Source organism: Trachinotus anak, unplaced genomic scaffold (assembly GCF_046630095.1).
Source record: "Trachinotus anak isolate AG129_WGS33_773 ecotype Australia unplaced genomic scaffold, CSIRO_AGI_Tana_v1 ptg000042l, whole genome shotgun sequence".
NCBI lineage: Eukaryota > Metazoa > Chordata > Actinopteri > Carangiformes > Carangidae > Trachinotus > Trachinotus anak.
The window spans coordinates 1,701,817-1,721,144 of NW_027273893.1; the positions used below are offsets into that span (position 1 = coordinate 1,701,817).

The 19,328-nt window shown below is 43.1% G+C and overlaps 2 protein-coding genes and 1 long non-coding RNA gene across 6 annotated transcripts; 2 read left to right on the forward strand and 1 right to left on the reverse strand.

The window, feature by feature from the left end:
* Window positions 1-228: 228 nt before the first annotated feature.
* Window positions 229-14,536, reverse strand: rasl12 (RAS-like, family 12). 2 transcript variants are annotated; one of them, XM_071472901.1, is made up of 5 exons: window positions 14,205-14,536; window positions 5,503-5,559; window positions 3,634-3,707; window positions 2,127-2,321; window positions 229-803 (listed from the first exon to the last, which is right to left on the reverse strand). In XM_071472901.1, exons 1-5 carry the CDS (start codon window positions 14,305-14,307, stop codon window positions 474-476), a joined length of 759 nt encoding a protein of 252 aa, XP_071329002.1. In that variant the 5' UTR covers window positions 14,308-14,536; the 3' UTR covers window positions 229-473. The 2 variants fall into 2 exon arrangements, with proteins under 2 accessions (XP_071329002.1, XP_071329001.1); XM_071472900.1 differs by having other exon boundaries at window positions 229-807; window positions 2,131-2,321; window positions 14,205-14,515.
* LOC139615081 (uncharacterized) lies at window positions 6,914-12,279 on the forward strand. 3 transcript variants are annotated; one of them, XR_011687216.1, is made up of 6 exons: window positions 6,914-7,052; window positions 8,676-9,071; window positions 9,663-9,997; window positions 11,365-11,676; window positions 11,758-11,826; window positions 11,921-12,279. It is a non-coding gene; the product is annotated as an uncharacterized lncRNA (long non-coding RNA). The 3 variants fall into 3 exon arrangements; XR_011687215.1 differs by having other exon boundaries at window positions 8,676-10,999; XR_011687214.1 differs by having other exon boundaries at window positions 8,676-9,997.
* A 201-nt stretch (window positions 14,537-14,737) lies between the features above and the next one.
* kbtbd13a (kelch repeat and BTB domain containing 13a) lies at window positions 14,738-18,186 on the forward strand. The gene has a single exon (XM_071472892.1). It carries the CDS (start codon window positions 15,629-15,631, stop codon window positions 17,105-17,107), a length of 1,479 nt encoding a protein of 492 aa, XP_071328993.1. The 5' UTR covers window positions 14,738-15,628; the 3' UTR covers window positions 17,108-18,186.
* The last annotated feature ends 1,142 nt before the right edge of the window (window positions 18,187-19,328 follow it).

Genomic DNA, 19,328 nt, shown 5'->3' on the forward strand with positions numbered 1-19,328 from the left:
ATTCTCAGTGAACCACTTCATAAAGTTACCACAGACTAATAATAAACTACATGTGACATGTTGTCTGACCACATGTGATGTGTTCTTGTCCACTTAGGTAAGAAGTCTCCGTCCACTGCCTCTCCAGTCTCCAACTTTGTATCTTTGTGTTTGTTTGTGGTCTTGACATGAATCATACACATGACAATAACAGCACACACTGCCTACGTTCACACCTCCACACCTTCATTAGGACCAGTCGGTTTAATCTTTACACACTTAGTTCTGAATCATGAGATTTTCAGGTCAGTTACAGAAAGAGAATCAGTCACAGCCTCAACTGTTTCATGATGGTGGTGGATTCACATCATTTACACTCTTCAGAGGAGAGGGTTTTTTTGTTTGTTTGATTGTTTGTTTGTTTATTTGTTTGTTAGTCATCCACACAGTGCAGGTCTTCAGTGTTATCTAATGAATCTTTCACAGTGTTGGGGTCAGAAGATCTTGAGGCCCTTAAGCAGAGTCAATGTGGTGGCCCTCCGTTTCCTCTGAGCTCTGGATGTCTTCACAGTCACCAGCTTGGCGGTGACGGGGGCCGGCAGCTCCTTGTAGCAGGGAGTGGTGAAGGAGGGGACACCGAGAAGTGCCTTGTCCTCGCTGACGTAGACGGCTGATGCCAGATGACCACGCTCCCCGCCTGACCTCGCCTTCCTCACGGCCTCATGGAAGATGTGCTGCACAGACCAGAAGTCCAGACACGCCGACACCTCGAAGAACAAACAGCCAAACCGAGACGCCAGGGCCTGACCGTCATACTGACTCACCTGTCTGAGAGACAACACAACAACACACCTGTTCACTCAACAAAGGTTTGACAAGTGCTCCTCATCAGTCATCAGTCTCAGCAGTGTGCACAATGCACAGACTCAGTCGGTGTCAGAAACCTTTTCTTTTCACTCTTTGTGGCTTTAAGACGAGCTGGAGAAACTTCAACCATCACTGCAGCTCCACTGATCTCAGCTTTATGTCCAGACTGAAGGACTCTGAGACTGAGAGGAACCAGATTTTCTGGTCTGATGAAACCAGGACTGGACTGTTTGGTCTCAGTTCTAAGAGTCAGGTCTGGAGGAAATCAGACCTGACTCTTTGAACTGGTCCTTCTAAAAAACTTTTTTAATCCCCAAGGAAATTTCTGGGAGTTTCTCCATCTCCACACAAGATCTCTGGAGCTCAGAGGGAGCATCAGGGTCTTGGTCTCCTCTCTTACCAGGACCATTCTCTCTGATGCCTCAGTTAGTCCAGGCCCAGCTCTAGAAGAGTCCTGGTTCTTCATGTCAGAATGATGGAGACCACTGAGCTCTTGAACCTCAACACAAACCTGCCTCTGAGCTCTGCAACATCTCCTTCCTCCTCATGGTTTCTCCTCTGATCTGCATCATCAGCTGTGAGATTTGATATAGACAGGTGTGTGTCCAGTCAGCTGATTCACCACAGGTGGACTCCAGTCCAGGTGTAGAAACATCTCAGAGATGATCATAGAAATAGAGGAAGCTGTGCTATATTTACAGAGCCACAGAAAGTGTCTGAAAACCTTTGTCAATGTGATGTTTCAGTTTTTACTTTTTAACACATTTGAAATTTTTCTGAACTTTAGTTTTCACTTTGTCATGATGAGAATTGAGTGTAGACTGATGAGGGAAAATGAATTTAAATGATTTTAGTACCAAACTACTCAGAGAACGTCTCACACTTCATTCGTTGGCAGCTGCAGAATCTGATATGTGGGGTTTTCCCACTGAAGAGTTTCCAACATGTTAGCATGTTAGCATGTTAGCATGCAGATTAGAGAGGAGGTTTGATTGTAGATTATTGGACTGAGTGACATGAACTCTGTCCTGACTTCAGCTGCTGCTGTTTCAGTGACAATGTTAACATCTGTATCAGAGTTCTGACATACAGAACCACAGTCCACATACTGACACACACCTGGTCAAAGAATGGCTGATATTTGTAGGAGGAGATCTAAAAAATGATAATGTCATACACACACAGACACACACACACACACACACACACACACACACACACACACACACACACACACACACACACACACACACACACACACACACACACACACACAATACCAGCCTGTATCTGTCCATGTCCAGCTTGTTGCCCAACAGGATGATGGGACTCTGAGGCCTGAAGGTCTTGTTGTGCAGGGCAAGCATCTGCAGGTACAGCTCACTGCCTTTAAAGCTCTCCATGCTGTCGATGCTGTAAACCACAAGGAAGGCATTTGCCCACGACAGGTAACGTTCACTGTTCACTGGACCTTCCTTCACACAGATACACACACACGCACACACACACACACACACACACACACACACACACACACACACACACACACACACACACACACACACATTTAACAGGCTGCTGGACCCACAGGTGGTTTGAAACATTTTTAAATAAACCATCCACATCCTGTTTGTGTTTTCTACTGTGTCAGAAAGAACCATACCAGTGTTCATAACACAAATCACTTTAATATATGATTATTAATATATCTGAGAATAGTTCAGTTCAGATCGATCATGTTTTCACATAAACTGTGATGTGATGCCACATTCACACCATCCTGCATGTCTCTGGATGGTGTGAACATGGAAGGAAATTTAAAATAAACCCAGTGTCACAAATAAGTTGACTCTTATCTGAGGATGAACTCAGACTGTGGAGGAGGAGGGGTCACGTGGCTTCATTAAACAGTTCCTTGGGTCCACCAGCAGAGGTCAGAACAGACTCAGAAATCCTCACCTTCCATTCACACTTTATCATACATCACAGACTCCCCTCGACACCTGGTTGAGGGGAGCTATCCATGGTGCTCTGGGAAGGTCAGGGAACATGGTCAGGCTAGGAGTCAGATCACATCCTGTGCAGACCCATACACAGTCCAGCCATGTCCTGGGTCTATACCTAGTTTTGTTGCTTATGAAATGAGACCTATCTCATCTCAGGACACTGCCCTGTCTGTTTCAGGACAGTGATGTCACACATCTTTACATGTGGAGCATCAATAACACACCAATTTTTTGATTAGTGATTACATTGTGTTTGTTTTGGATGATAAAGTTTATGTTATAGATGGCCTTTAATATGAACATGAATGATGACAATAAGGACAATAATGATTGTTATCCATCATGTTGTTGTTAGGTTACAGAGCAGAGTATTAATGGGCCTGAATATAATGACTGAGTTTCTATCCCTCCATTTTCTTCCACTTATCTGAGGTTGTGTTGCAGTGGCAGCCGGTTAACCAGTCTCTGGCTCCTCCTGGGGGATCCCAAGGCATTCCCAGGCCAGATGGGATATATAATCCCTGCAGAGAGTTCTGGGTCTGCTCCAGTGTCTCCTCCCAGTCCACTTCAACATGAAGGAGCAGCAGCTCTACTCGAGTTCCCTCCGGATGTCTGAGCTCCTCACCCCATCTATGAGGCTGAACCCAGACACCCTGCAGAGGAAACTCATTTCAGCTGCTTGTATCCGCCATCTCATTCTTTCAGTCACTACCAAACCTTCAGGTCTACCTGAACCACCACACACTGAGAGTCAACACAACAGGCTCACGATGGTTCATACCTGGTCACACGTGTCCATCACTTTCACCATGACCGGCTGCTGGTCCACAAGCTCCTCTGATGAGTACACATCCTCTACATGGCCAAGGACACAAAATAGACTGTCACAAAATAGATCCAAATATGTTCTACAGAGGTGAAGAATACTCAGGTACTAATACAACTGTGTACAAATACTCGTTACAGTACAGAAGTATTTACAGCTCCATGTAGTTAAAGTATCATCAGAAAAGGTTCTGGTTTGGTCCCTGTGATCAGATTAACTATAATAGTAGTTTACTGTTGTTGTTCCTTGGGATGGAGCTAGTTTCAACTACTTAGACATACAACATACTAAGACACGTAAGACATGTCTGCCTCGCTCCAGTTGTATATATATACTGTATATTCATACATATAAAATGGTTAGCTAGTTGAGTTCAGTGGTTCCCAACCTAGGGGTTGATAAATCTGAGGGGACGTCAGATGATTAATGGGAAAGGAAAGAAGAAAAAACAAAGTTCTGATTAACAGATATGTTAACAGGTCTTTAACACCTTTAAAGACCTTTTTAATACCACTAGAGTGCTAATTGCTAATATCTGTTTGAGGATCAGTCAATGGAAGTACAGCATAATGGAAAACCAGTAGGGAACATATGGCCAAAATTACTTCAAAAATGTCAACAGCACTGCTCTCTCAGGGAAGCTGAAACTTTGGTGCCTCCAATTTGGACTCCTTTCCCATCATGTGCCCAATCACAGGCTATCACAGGTCAGCAAGCTGGAGAGCCTGATCAGCTCACACACCAGGAAGTGGTTTGGTCTGTCTCACAGCTAGTCACATTCCAACCATTATAGTTATGTAGATCTGTTAAACCTGCCATTGCTAATTCCTGTCTCCCTTTTCCTACAGCATCTCTCTCCTTCCAGTCTGCTCAGCCCTCCCTGTGAAGTAGGGAATAAGCTCCCCTGTAGTCCTGACTCACCTTCTGTCTCTTGAGTGCTGCATTTGGGTTTTCAGACTAGCTTTAACAGTATGATCTGGCCCAAAATATCAGCCCAGTAAACTTGGAGGAATCCAACAAGCCCTTGTTAATCAAAGTACCTGGTTGGAACAACATGACTAAGCTCTGCAAGAGATCATGGAAACTCTTAAGGATCTTTCTGGTCACCTCAGCAGTGTCAGAGACCAATTAACTTCCCAACTGCCCAACATCTGCTCAGGTATGTCTCCTTTTCTCTTCTCTCTTAGGTATGAACTTCGTTCCCTACGCAGGAGTAGGAACTTGCAATACCTTCAGTCCAGGCTCACATGCAACATTGTCACAGAACCTGGAAGAAAGCCTGCAGATCCCTGCTCCACTCCTCCACCACAATCTAGAACCAGACAAACCACTGCCACACTCATGCTCACAGAAGAACAACTAACCATGAAGAGAGGCCACACATCTTAACCAACATGTAGACCATGTGAGAAGTTTGGACGTTTGGATCCATCATCTTTGATGGATCTACTAACAACTCAGAGATGACATCTTAAATGTTTCCACTGTACAGCACCTTGTAAGCCAGGTTTCAAAAGTTGTTTGTTAAACAAAGTTTACTTACTTACGTGTGACAGATGATGAGGACAGACACCCAGACAATGATTTAAAGAGCTGACAAGGCTAAAAGGTTTGAGACCACTGGTTTAATCTTAAACAATGGGTAACATGTTATAAACTTACAATATATGTAACACCTGAAAATGTAAATAAACAGTTGCAGTTAAACAAATACAACACATGGTGGAGTAGAGAGTGGAGTAGAAACACTCCCCTACATCAGTAAAGTACAGGAGCTACATTCCAACTTTGAACTGTGGAGAACATGAAACAAGAAGATCTCACCTAGATGAGGATCATATTCACTGATGAAACGTTTCGTCAGGAATTTCACTGTCAGAGCTGTAAAACAGAAAACAGACAATTAACTTACTGTCTGTCTGTCTGTCTGTCTGAACATTTGGCTGTCTGTCTGGCTGTCTGCTTGACCGTCTATCTGTCTGACCATCAGTCTGTCTGACTGTCTGTCACAATAACCACTCAAAACACAACAAAAAATACTGAGAACACAACACAACAACAACATCAACAACAACAACTGTGATGGTTTGCCCTTATGTACATTTTATGTTTGGAGTCTTTACTTCCTTCTTTGTCCTGTTTCCCTCCAGTCAGACTGGCCCTGCCCTGACGTGTTTCAGCTGTGTTTCACCTGTGTTCTATTGTCCTACTCCTTCGTCTGTTCTGTTTTCCTCTGCCTCGCTCCAGTTGTCATCCAGTGCTTTTCCTGTGGACTCCTCCTGTTTGCCTTTGTATTTCCCCTTCACATTCAGAACCAGAACTAGAATCATTACCAGAATCAGAATCACAACCAGAACCAGAATCAGAATCAAAACCAGAATCAGGACCACAATCACAATCACAATCACAATCAGAACCAGAATCACAGTATCAGTATCAGTATCAATATCAATATCAGAATCAGAATCAGAATCTGGTTTATTGCCAAGTAGGTTTTCCAACATATGTGGAATTTGTTTTGGTGTTTTAGTGAAAAACAAAGTAAGAAGGAAAAAATCTGAAAAGAGATCAAACAAACAGGTTCTGCAGCAAGATCACTTAAATATAAACACAAAATTTGACATTTCTCTTCTGTATTATCCAATACATTTAAAATAAAATGAAATATTTATACTAGAGATGTGAAAAAATATTATAGAAAAATATAAATATGTACAATATAAATATGTATAAATAACTTTGTCGTGCTCCTGTTTTTCCTGAGTTCTGGTTTTTGTTCCGGTCAGGGTTCTTAGGTTTCTTCTTTTTTGTAAGTGTCAAACAGGTGAAGGTTGGTTTATTATTATTATTGTAGCCCTTGCTAAAATAATGGATGTATATTGATGACAATGTATAAATAATGTATGAATTAATAATTCATATATGTTCATTGTGTATTTAAGATGTTTAAATATATAAATATGGTTAAAAATACAGAACAAGTTAAAAAGAGGTATGTTAAAATATAAGTTAATGTCATTTCGTTTCATGGCATATAAAAAACAAAAAGTAGTACGTTCATGCTGAAATAGTGTTTTCGGAGACGTATGAGTCATTCTGTGCTATTTACACAACTTTTATTTGTTTCTGCGAGCTGTCGATCAAAAATGTCTTTTATATGACTGGCATGTGCAGAGCTCCAGTGACTCCGGCCAATCGCGGAGCAGTCTGAGGTAAAAGGGGTGGGAGGTGAGCTGTGTGTTGTGCCCGGGAGAGAGAGAGCATAGAGGGAGACATAAGTCAACAGAGTCAGAGAGTGTTCAGAGGACCGAAGTTCGTAACTAATGGGAAACGGACAGTGACCTGATGTTAAGAACTCTGTGAACTGCTGAGAGGTAAACCTGATACATATGAGTGTTCTGTAAACTGTGACTAAGCTGTACAGTGTAACAACGGACTTTCATTGCTAACCGCAGCTAGCCATTAGCTTTAGTCTAGCTTAAGGAATAAATCAACTGTAATGTCAGAGTTTAATACAATTGACCAAAAAACTGTAGAAGAAACAGTTCAGCATCTTAAAACATCGACATGTTGTCTGGACACAATGCCATCTGACTTTTTAAAAACTATTGTAAGCTCTGTCCAAACAGATCTGCAGCAAATAATAAATTGCTCACTTCAATCAGGCACATTTCCTAAAGCCCTAAAAGTAGCTGCCATCAAGCCACTCTTAAAAAAGAGAACATTGGATACTACCATTTTAACCAACTACAGACCCATCTCAAATCTTCCCTTTATAGCCAAGATCGTTGAGAAAGTGGTTTTTAATCGACTCAGCAACTTCTTGAACTCCAGAGGACTCTGACAAATTTCAATCAGGCTTCCGACCTCACCACAGTACAGAAACAGCTCTTATTAGAGTGTTAAATGACATAAGGTTGAACACTGACTCAGGCAAGGTGTCAGTTCTGGTCCTGTTGGATCTCAGTGCTGCGTTTGACACTGTGGATCACAGTATACTGTTGGACAGGTTGGAAACCTGGGCAGGACTCAGCGGGACAGTCCTAAAATGGTTCAGGTCCTACTTGGAGGAGCGGAGTTATTTTGTGACCATTGGTAGTTATCAATCTGATCGAGTGGCTATGACATGTGGAGTTCCTCAGGGGTCAGTCCTTGGACCCCTTCTCTTCAACCTGTATATGCTGCCTTTGGGTCAAATTCTGCAGAATTCTAATGTCAACTATCATAGTTATGCAGATGACACACAAATATATCTCGCACTGTCTCCAGATGACTGCAGTCCAATAGAGTCATTGTGTCACTGTTTAGAGCAAGTCAAAAATTGGATGAACCAATATTTCCTTCAGTTAAATCAAGAAAAAACTGAGGTCATTGTTTTTGGCAATAAAGAGAAGAGGGTTGCTGTCAGTAAACACCTTGAGTCACTGTCTATAGAAACTAAAGACCGAAACCTTGGCGTGCTGATAGACTCAGATCTGACCTTCAACGGCCATATCAAATCAGTCACCAAATCAGCCTTTTATCAACTTAAGAACATATCCAGAATTAAAGGTTTCATGTCCCAAACTGATCAGGAGAAGCTGATTCATGCTTTTATCTCCAGTAGACTGGATTACTGTAACGGTCTTCTGACTGGACTCCCCCAAAAAAGTATCAAACAGCTGCAGCTCATTCAGAACACTGCAGCTAGAGTTTTAACCAGAACAAAGAGATCAGATCACATCACCCCAGTTCTTAAGACCTTACATTGGCTCCCAGTCAGCTACAGAATAGATTTTAAAGTTCTGCTACTGGTCTACAAATCACTGAATGGTTTAGGTCCAGAATACATGAATGACATGTTAGTAGAGTATAAACCCAGTAGAGCTCTGAGATCTACTGACTCAGGTCAGATAGTGGAGCACAGAGTTCAGACATGGTGAAGCAGCATTAAAGCAAGCCCATGCTAAATCGGCCTGATACAGTTTATGGACTTGGAATGTGTGTATTAAATTCAGGAGAGGAAGACGGACATGTTGACGGCATTAAGGAGAGAAGCGAAGTGCCAGTGAACTAGGAAGGAACTGCATCCCTCCTGTGTGTGTATGAGAGCTGAGGATCGTGTTGCCATGTGGAGACTGTCACCCTGCCGGTGACCTGCTCATTCCCCCTTCTTCCTACTAACTGTCGGTGACCCGCTCATTCCCCCTTCCCCCTACTCACTGTCGGTGACCCGCTCATTCCCCCTTCCCCCTACTCACTGTCGGGAGCCATGAGTACATTATTTGCACGTGCATTTTGTTTTTGCTTACTGAAAGTGAAGCGGCCAGTTTGTTTTAGGCCCCAACGCACCCTAGCAACGACACAGGCCTACAACAGGGGTTTTTGTTGACTTATAGACTGTTGTGGACCAGGTGTGTGTGTGTGTGTGTGTTAGAGAGTGTGCGTGGGTCCATTATATTAATTACATTTATCATGATTTATGTTACTTTATATGTTACGTACAAGTGACTGAACAGTACTTAAAATGGGTATAATTCCTGTTAAAATTTAATATGATTCACTGAACCCAAGTGCTTTATTTAATATTTTTTATTTATTATTTTGAACTTTATTTGTGTATGTATGTAGTGTATTTAAATTTTAACTGTTGTTGTGTGGTGTTCATTTAAGTATTTCATATTTTATTTACAAGCATAAAAAAAAGGGAATATCATAAGAGTAACCCAGGCCCCGTCCATAGTTACGTGTTACATTATTATTAATGTGATAAGTCTTTAGACATTGTGTGCACTTTTATTTGTTCTCAGGTTTATTATTGCACGTTTTTATATTTTGTTTTATTACTTTTTACTACTGTTTTTATCATGGACTTTTATTTTCTTATCTTGACTGTTGTGACTTCCTGCCTTGAAAGACTAATTTCTAATTACCTGCACCTGTAAGGATTTGGACTCCTGAAAAGGAAAGGGACTGCTGAGGAGATGCCAGTTGGTCTTTTGCAGGGAGAAGAGCGAGGAGAGCAGATGGCAAGTGGAAAGGTTGTGAGATGAGGGCCTTCGATTCTACAAAGATAAACAGGTGATTGACGGTCAAGCTGGCAGGTGGCAGTGCAAGATATGAGTGAGCAGTAACAGCAAACGATCGAGGGGCCAGGAAGTCAGCAGTTGACCTGACCGGAGAGAGACTAGAATACACAACACAACATGGGAAGCGGGCAGGGTTTAGCACCCTGCCGTTATGAGACAGTATCGGTGTAAGGTCAGTGACATTGTTTGTCACTGTTGACCTGAGGAGGATTAACAGCGTCGTCAGCCTAGCAGAACGAGCCCACCCAGAGGTGAGTGTGCCCCTCCCCTATTGAGACTGACTCGACCCCTTCCATGTACACCCCCAAGAGCGACCACATCCCTGCACCTTATATCAATAAGGTTAAGTTAAGGAACTGTGGAACTGTTTTCATGGACTTTTGGTTTGCTTTTATGGAGAGCTAGTGTGATCTTTTTATCACTCCTTCAGCAATTGGTTGGATCCACATGACCAAGCTCTGCTTGGACACTCTTAAGGATCTTTCTGGTTATGTGTGGGGAAACATGTAGACCATGTGAGAAGTTTGGACATTTGGCTCTATGGTCTTTGATGGATCTACTAACAACTCATAGATGACATCTTAAATGGTAGTTTAGTCCAGCACCTTGTAAGCCAGGTTTCAAAAGGTGCTTGTTAAATAAAATTTACTTACTTATGTGTGAAACATGATGAGGACAGACATCCAGACAAAGATTTAAAAAGCTGGGCTAAAAGGCTGGAGAGCAGTGAGCTAGCGTGATCTTTTTATCATCCCTTCAGTAGTTTAGTTAGTTTAATCTAGGCCTGGCCTCATGATTTTAAATTTCTGTAATAAATATTCTTTATTGGTCTGTGCTTCCTTGGTCGCCATGTCACTGCTGACAATAACTCTGGCTTCATTGTGGGTTTTATTTAAACCTTTTAGGTAATCCCCACATCTACTACGTAAGTTTGTATTTTTTTTGTATGAAGCATCATCTTTGCACCTTACTGCTTTTGTTGTCTGCATTTTGGGTCATACCATTCCTGACGTGACAACAACTGCAACCACTGAAATAACAACAACTGCAAACACACCAACCACCACTGAAACAATAACAACAACTGAAAATACAACAACAGCCAGTGAAATTGAACAACTGAAAACACATAAGCTCCACTAAAAACACGAGAAAATAACTGAAACCACAATGTGGGCATTCCAGAAAGGAGGTTCAACAAACTCTGAGTCTATCCCCGAACTCTGAGTTGACTTACTCCGAATTGGGAAACTGTGAGTATCCAGTTCCAGAACAGCTGATTTGAATCAGATCAATGAACTGAGTATGTTAACTTTTAGTTAAGCACATGTATGACCACTATAAAAAGCCATCATCAATGGAGCCCTGATACCTTGATTCACCATGGCAACAACAGAGAAAAAGATTGAGTGACTTTACATCACTGGAGCACCTCTCACCTAATATCCTGCTTAGTAGATTAACATTACAATATTAACACATTTTTATTTAACACAATTTTATTTATTTTATACATATTGGAGTCATTGATTTGTAGACTGAAATGTCATGATGTGTATATGACCACTCAATAAAATACTAATTTAAAAAAAGAGATTAACATTTGAGTTGTACTCAGCCAACAGAAAGATGGCAGAGGCCCGCAAAAGGCAGAGGGCCGCCACCACCACCACCACCTCTGACAGGCTAAGGAGCTGGCCCTCAGCCAAAACTGTCAAAGACCAGTGGCTGAAGTCTTCCCTGGAGGAAGCTCATCAGAGCCAGACACAAGTGCCTACGTCAGATGGAAGTATACACACACACATACATATAGCTATACATATACATCTATATTAGGTTTTTCATCTCCCTTCTCCCCTCAACAGTTGCAGATGTTGTCATCTACCTGGTTGAGCCTCCAGCCACTGCAACAATGGAACAGCCTGTAGTTGTAAGTACTGAATACTCAGCTCTTGCCTCATATGGTAGTTTAAAGTTTACTGAAACAGAATCCTCTCCTGCATCACAGGAGGAGGATGATGATGATGATGATGAAACGCTGTCTGCTGCCACAGAGAAGGATCCAGAGGGGCATACAGAAGTAATAGTCTTAATGTTATGTCTGGCTACTAGCAATTCTCAAACCATTCATATTCCTTGCACAAACAACTTGCACATTTTTTTTCCTTTAACAGAGCCAGCACCAGGAAGAGGGTCCTTCAACCTCCACAGCACAGCTTGACACTGAGATTTTCAGTAAATGCCATGTTACTTGTAATGTATAACTGGAGAATTTAAATGTCATCCATATGTTTTCCAGTTACCAGTAAAGGAGTTATATAGACTGAACCTCCTTAAGATGATTGCTAAAACTGATAAAGAAATGGTCCACTTGGATCGCCAAATTGGGAAAGCAGACCTAGAAATTCTATTTCTAGTTTCTAGTAATTCTATTACTAATTCTAGTTGAGGTGGTTATCACAGGTAAAATGTGTTAATTGTTGGAACAACATTACAAATCCTAGGGAATAAAGAGGACCAGATCAAACGTGAATTATTTGTCTTTATTTTTTTGTGGTGTGGTGTAATTGTGGTGATGTCTTAATCTGAAAAGTAATTCATGCAAATTACATCTCTGACAGCCCTTCCATCCTGGACATCTGCAGGGCGGATAGGACGGTCATCCTCAGGGACATTAATCTGTACAGCAGGGTGCTGCTCTCCTCTAATAGTGGCAATATTATGGGGAACAAAATATGCCACAGTGATGTCACACACCCTCTCTGGGGTCACCCTGATCTTACACAGGCACTGGTCATCTCAACCCGGGCTCTAGTCCTGCAGTGGGCCACATTAAAACATTGTTGGGGCCCTGGGTCAGGATAAGGGGTCAACAGAGAGGGCTGCCAGGGATATTCTCTATCACCCAGTAGGTAGCCATCAAACTCTCCTGTAATTATAGTGGATACATTTGGGTGTGCTGAACAGGGAAACAAGGAATGATATTTGTACAAAGCTTTAGGTTCTTTACCACGTGCAAATCTGTTGCTCAGGCTACACTCTCGATAGACCTGGGAATCATGTACAGAGCCAGGCCACTTGGCTTCCACATTCAAAATGATGTGGGCTGCATCACATATGATCTTGACAGTGCAGAGAATGACATGTGAGTTGCAGTATGTTGAGACATGTAATTTTTAAGATGGTAGTTAATATACCTGAACATTGATGCTGTGAAAGGATTTCCTATTAACATTTTCTGCAGGAGCAGTAATATGGACGTGTGTTCCATCTATGCAACATCACATTTGGATGCCCTGCAAAATGACAGTTAATTACACCACTGATCCTAGTCTGAGGTTGCAGCATAATGTCTATTATAATTAAATCTAATATAAAATATATGTCTTCAACTGAATTATTTCTGCATCACTCACCTGCAATACTGTGAAATTCCTCTTTGATGTTTCTCAGAAGTTTGTGCCCAGGGAACACTACCATGATGGGTAACAGGCATTTGAGCTTGACACACCGTTGCCTTGTCAATGTGTTCTGCATCGCCAATGTTGTAAAGAAAGCTCCTATTAGCATAAAAACGTAGCACAATGCACAGAATTTGCTCCAACATGAGCGCACTTCTGCAGTGTGTGAGATTGGATATGTTTGGTCAGAGAATGATATTGAGATAAACCATTGAGTGTGATGAAAAGCGAAACCGTTCTAACAAAAATTCATCAGAGAATGAGAGCGCATCCAATCTACCCATGTCGGACAGCTTGCTTCAGATGGGAAGAAACTCTGGGTTTCTTACAGAAAACCTGCCAGCGAGCAGGTTATGTTCACAGAGTCAGTTACCATGGTGATAGATTCAGTTTCAGTTACCTCTCTATTGGAACGGATAACACAGAGTTTCTCTTAACTCAGGGTTAACTTACTCAGAGTTTTCACATAACCCGCTTTCCGGAATACTCCCAACAACTGAAAACACAACAACTGAAAACACAATGACAACAACTGAAAACACGACAACAACAACAGAAAACACAACACAAAACACAAGAAAATAACAACTGAAAACACAATAACAACAGAAAACACAACAACAAATGAAAACAACAACTGGAAACACAATAACAACAAATGAAAACACATAACTTCCACTAAAAACACAGGAAAATAACAACTGAAAACACAACAACAGAAAACACAACAACAACAACAACCGAAAATACAACAAGAAGCACATCAGACATCAGACTGATGTTAGTGATAAAGTCAATCAGCCGAATCAAGGAGCATCAAAAGAAAAAGAGGTTCGACAGGAAATGATGACTGTAAACATAAATTACTACGACATCATCACCAGAGGTTTAAGTTCTCCTGGCTCAGTCACTAGGAGTATGGTTCAGTCAGACTGACAGTTCCACAGATGAACACTTTGTTCTCAGATTCTGGTACTGTAAAGAGTTAAAGTCAGACCTGATTTCCCGGAGCCCAGAACACCAAGGAGCACCAGGTTACACTCAGCTGGACTTCTGTCAGCAGAACCACACGTCTTCACTTTCCCAAACATCAGCGACATGATTCTGATCTTCTCTCTGCCTCACAGACAATCATCAGCACTCCCATTGGATAATACAGAGGATAAAATTAAAAAATAAAACATGTCTGCTTGTTTATTTCAGCGTCAGAAAATGGAAAATTAAAGTTTCTTCTGAAGATCCAAGTGGACCAGTAACATGTAATCTTGATCCTGTACTGTGGTCCCTGTGAGAATCTGCTGCTCCCAGAAGAGGAAAAACTGATGCTCTGACTTCTCCATTTTAGGAAAAAGACTTCAAACCCAGCCTGTAAAACCTGAACTGAGACACACACACACTCTCTCTCTCTCTCACACACACACACACACACACACACACACAAATACACACACACAGCCTCACAAGCCGGATGTTTGTCTTAAGACCTCAGCAGCTCATGTTATTATACATAAATATATGCGATTCTATTTGTTTTCCCTCCACACAGATAATCTCACTGACTGAGGTGAAGATGTGAATGTACGTGTGATCAAACATCATTTTAGTCTAGTCAGTTAGTTGGTCAGTTAGGCAGTTAGTCAGTTAATTAGTTAGTTAGGTTAGGTACACACACTAAAACCAGTTTAAAAAAAACTTAAAAAATGAATGAATTTAAAAGGGTTGAAAAGGTGAGGTCCTTGAGGCACTGGCAGGGTTAGATTAGGTTAGATAGGTAGTTAGGTTTGATCAGTCAGTCAGTCAGTTAGTTAGTCAGTTAACTGACTGAGCTGATTTAAGACCCCCTCCTGGACACAGAGGGTCACACATGTCTGTTTCTTGTAGCTGAGGTTACTGATGAACAGATGAGAGCAGAATGGTGGTGCAGGTTGTACAGACAAGCTGTCAGATTACAATCATAGACACTCCCTCTGCCTGCGGGACTAACCCTGCTACCATAAAAAAATTTTCAAATGTTTTACCCCAGTAAAGGTAGAGGGACAACAGAGGAAGAGATCTCTGTTAAAGTCCTGCACTCAGCATGTAAAACATGTGACCCACAGGATCAGCCTATTGTTGCTGCTCAAGGACAAATGTTCAGCTGTCTCACCACTGTCACAAACAAAGAGCAATATGAATCATCAGCTCTCTCTCACCTCCTCTCTGCTCCTCTTCCTGCCCTGGCTGGATGTCATCATAATGTAGTTGAACAGTGTCACACGTCTGCCTGCTATGTATAGAGTGTGTCCTCAGAGCTGTGCTCTGGACAGGAGGCGTCACTCTCTCTGCCAGTGACTGGTGAGACACTGTGGATGTGCTGTGTTTTGATTTGGATCAAACCTTGATCCAGTCTTCCCTGTAGAGAGCAGCTGGGCTGGAGGAGTAATGAAGCTCTGCAGGAGGGAGGTGATGGAGTCCTTCAGCTCTCCACGCTGTAAGCCACCTCACAGCCTGAGGGTCAACATCAATGGCAGCTCTTTCTCTGTGGATAGAAGCACCCTGGCTGAGAACTGTGAGTACTTCAGAGCGTTGTTCCAGTCAGGAATGAGAGAGTGCCAGCAGGAGGAGATCCAGTTGCAATGTGTGGGGGTTCTGGGGTTCCTGGTCTTGCTGCAGGTCCTGGATGGAGAGCGACCAGTGCTCAACAGCGACCAGATCGTGGAGTCCATCGAGTGTACGGCTTTTCTCCAGGTGCCGGTCCTCACGAAGCACCTGATAAGTGTGATTAATTCTGAGAACTGTTTGCTGATGTACCACACTGCTGCCACCTACGGCGTGAGGGAGCTGTCCCACAGCTCAGCCTTATTCATCAGGGACATGTACGCTGACCTGAGGGAGGATGTCCACGCCTTACCCAGCCAGCTGGTGGAGTACATCGAGTCTCTGCTCCCCAGCAGCTACATGGCTGTGTGCAGCCACTCTCCGTCCAATGAGCTGCTGCAGGACGGTCAGAGGACTGTCTGCTACCTTGACGAGGAGCACAGAGAGTGGAGGGTTCTGACTCATCTACCTGGGAGCACCAGCACCACCATGGCTGGTGTGGCCGTCCTGGACAACAGACTTTACATCATCGGGGGGGTGCATGATGTGAGTAAAAAGGTAGTAGAGACAGGTTTCTGTTACGACCCTGCAGCTAACACATGGTCCACCATCTGTGGCCCCCAGCAGCTGCGCTACAACTTCACTCTCGTGGTACATGAGGATTTCCTGTACGCTCTGGGGGGGGAGTACAACATGAAGGCCCTGTCATCTGTGGAGAGGTACAGGGTATCTAATGGGAGCTGGAGTTCTGTCTCCCCCCTCCCTTCCCCTGCAGCCTCTGTGGCATCTGCTGTTGCCATGAACAGGATGTTTATCTGTGTCTGGAAAGGGAAGGGGGCTACAGATATCCTGGAGTACGCACCTGGACTGGACCAGTGGCTTGTGGTCACCACCCTCATCCGCCAACACAGTTATGGTCTTTGTATGGTGGCCCATAAGGACAATCTGTATGTGATGAGAAATGGACCCTGTGATGACTTCTTACTGTGTGTGATGGACTGCTACAGTCTGACATCAGGTCAGTGGACAGCAGTCTCCGGTCAGTACAGGAACAGTAAAGGATCTCTGCTGACTGCCATGGTCCGGGGAGACTCTGTGTTCACGCTCAGCAGACTAGTGACCACGGAGTACATGGTGGACAACCACAGATGGCAACTGAAGCGTGAGATGAAGGGTTTCGGCAGGATTGGATCTATACATACATTTCTAATGAGGCTGCCTAAAGTCTCCGAGTCCATCACAGGCAACAGTCTGGATCTGGGTCAGGACCGGACCCACAGAGACCCGGTGACTGTCCCAGATTATCAACACGGTGCTCTGTGAACCAGTGAGAGCTGTTCTTTAAAACATCACTGGCTGTTTATTTTGATGTGAACAAAGTTCCAGCTCACACAAACTGATCTGACTGAAAAATAAAATCAGTTCAGACTGACTGACCTCTGACCTTCTGTTCACCTGCAGATTTAATCTGCTGGTTTCTGTCCGACATGTCTGTGTGGATCACAGAAGTTGTTTGGTCGAGACCTGATGAACCAGAATGATCCATTAGGGCGGGCCATACTCAATTTTTTTTTTAAATCAATTAAGAGGGGTGTTCAAATCATGTATTTTGGTGTGTAGAAGACAAATCTGAATTTAATTTTTAAATCTGATAACCCTAACCTACATCAATTTGCAGTTGATTATTTTTAAATTTTGGGTTATTTTGCTATTCTTCTGGAATGATTTTTTTTTTTTTTTAATTATTTTGTTGGGCTTTTTATGCCTTTATTATAGCGTAGGGGAGACTGACAGGAAAGGGGGTAGAGAGAGGGGAATGACATGCAGGAAAGAGTCGGACCGGTTGGGAGTCGAACCAGTGACTGCCTGCCAAGAGCGTCTTACACTCAACATGGTACGCGCCCTAACCACTCGACTACAGGGCCGCCCCCTCTTCTGGAATGATTTGAATTGTATTTGTGATACCATCTAGCTCAGAAATGGTGAGAAAATTACTATTTTGAGGAGGTTTATCAAGTGAAACATTACATTTTATATGATTAGAGGATATTCTGGAGTGAAAGTCTTCTACCTCATAAGAGCCACCTGACAGTTAAGGCTCCCACATAGTCGGGTGGACTGTGCACGTACTGCGCAGACTCCACACGCACTGTCCGCGGAAGTTTGAGGTTTCATAGTCGAGCATACGGTGTCACATTAAAAACAGGTCGATGTGAGGGTTTCTCACCGAGTAGTCTATTGCGTGACACTGAGTACACGTATGTGGAGTCCGTGCGGTCGTAAAAATTGAGCTTTGCGCAGACGGGTCCGGGTTTCATATTGTGTTGAGTTGTGCAGTAGTGAAATGGCTCATGTTAAGACAAGGACGAAATCAAGCTCACATTTGAGTATTCTGGTTGGCACGGCCAGGAGCTGTTGGTGTCTGAACTGCCAACTGTGAGGGATATCCTGAGGTATGGCATCTACTTGAGGGAACAAAGTGAAGATGACCGGAGGAACTACCCAGTGGATCAGCTGGTGGGTGACATCTATGATGGAGTGCTTCCTGCAAGGATAGCTCTGTTGGAGATAGGACCAGTGAACCACAGCCGTTGGCTCACCACAGCGAACAGACTTCTCAGGCTCTGGGTGTCAAAGCACGGACTTAAAGGAAAGAACCTGAAGAATCTGCGATTCATTGTGGAATTTATCATTGGAGTGTACTATCCATGTTGGTTCAATGTGAAGGTCAATCACTCCTGGATTGAAGGGCCTAGGCACATCCTGTTTCAGCTGGACTGCCTGAAGTCCCAGAGGAAGGAGGTGCTGGACATTGTGTTGCCAACTGTGAAAAGATCTGCTTGGTATGCCCACAGCGAAGCCCTCATCCAGACACTGTTGTGCTCTGAGGATCAGAAGGAGAGGATTGAGGGGGTGGAGAGAATCCTGGCTATCAGGGGAGACGGGGACCCAGACACTCAGTTGGGGGACTCCTCTGTCAGGACCAGAAGGACACCGGACATCAACTGTGATGCTTCCACCATTGGTGACTTGATCAGCTGGTCAGAGGATGTATCAGAACCACCTCTCACTTGCTCCCTAAGCACTTCAGAGGTGAAGAACTGCATCAACATCCCCATGAAGGTGCCCAACTGGCCTTGCCACACACAGAGCATTGAGAGGGTTGTGAAAATGGTGACTGAGGCTTCTGCCAAATACTTCTCACAGGAAAAGAGGGATGGAGGGATCAGAGCCCAAGAGACCAGCAGGAGACTGATGTCCAAAAATGAATCAAAGCAGGACTTGTGCAACCTGACAATGTTCATGCATTAACCTGTTAATAAATATGGAAATCTGAATTGGATTTGTCCATTAATTTCCCTAACATCTTCTTATATCTTACAAAGGGTTTCGAAAGGGTAGAATTAGTTATTTAAATACAAAATTGATGTAGGTTAGAGTCATCCAATTAAAAAAATAAACTCATATTTGAATTCCTCATTAAAAAATACATAATTTAGACACCCCTCATGTTAGGATTTCCTTTAGATTCAAGTTTTCACAT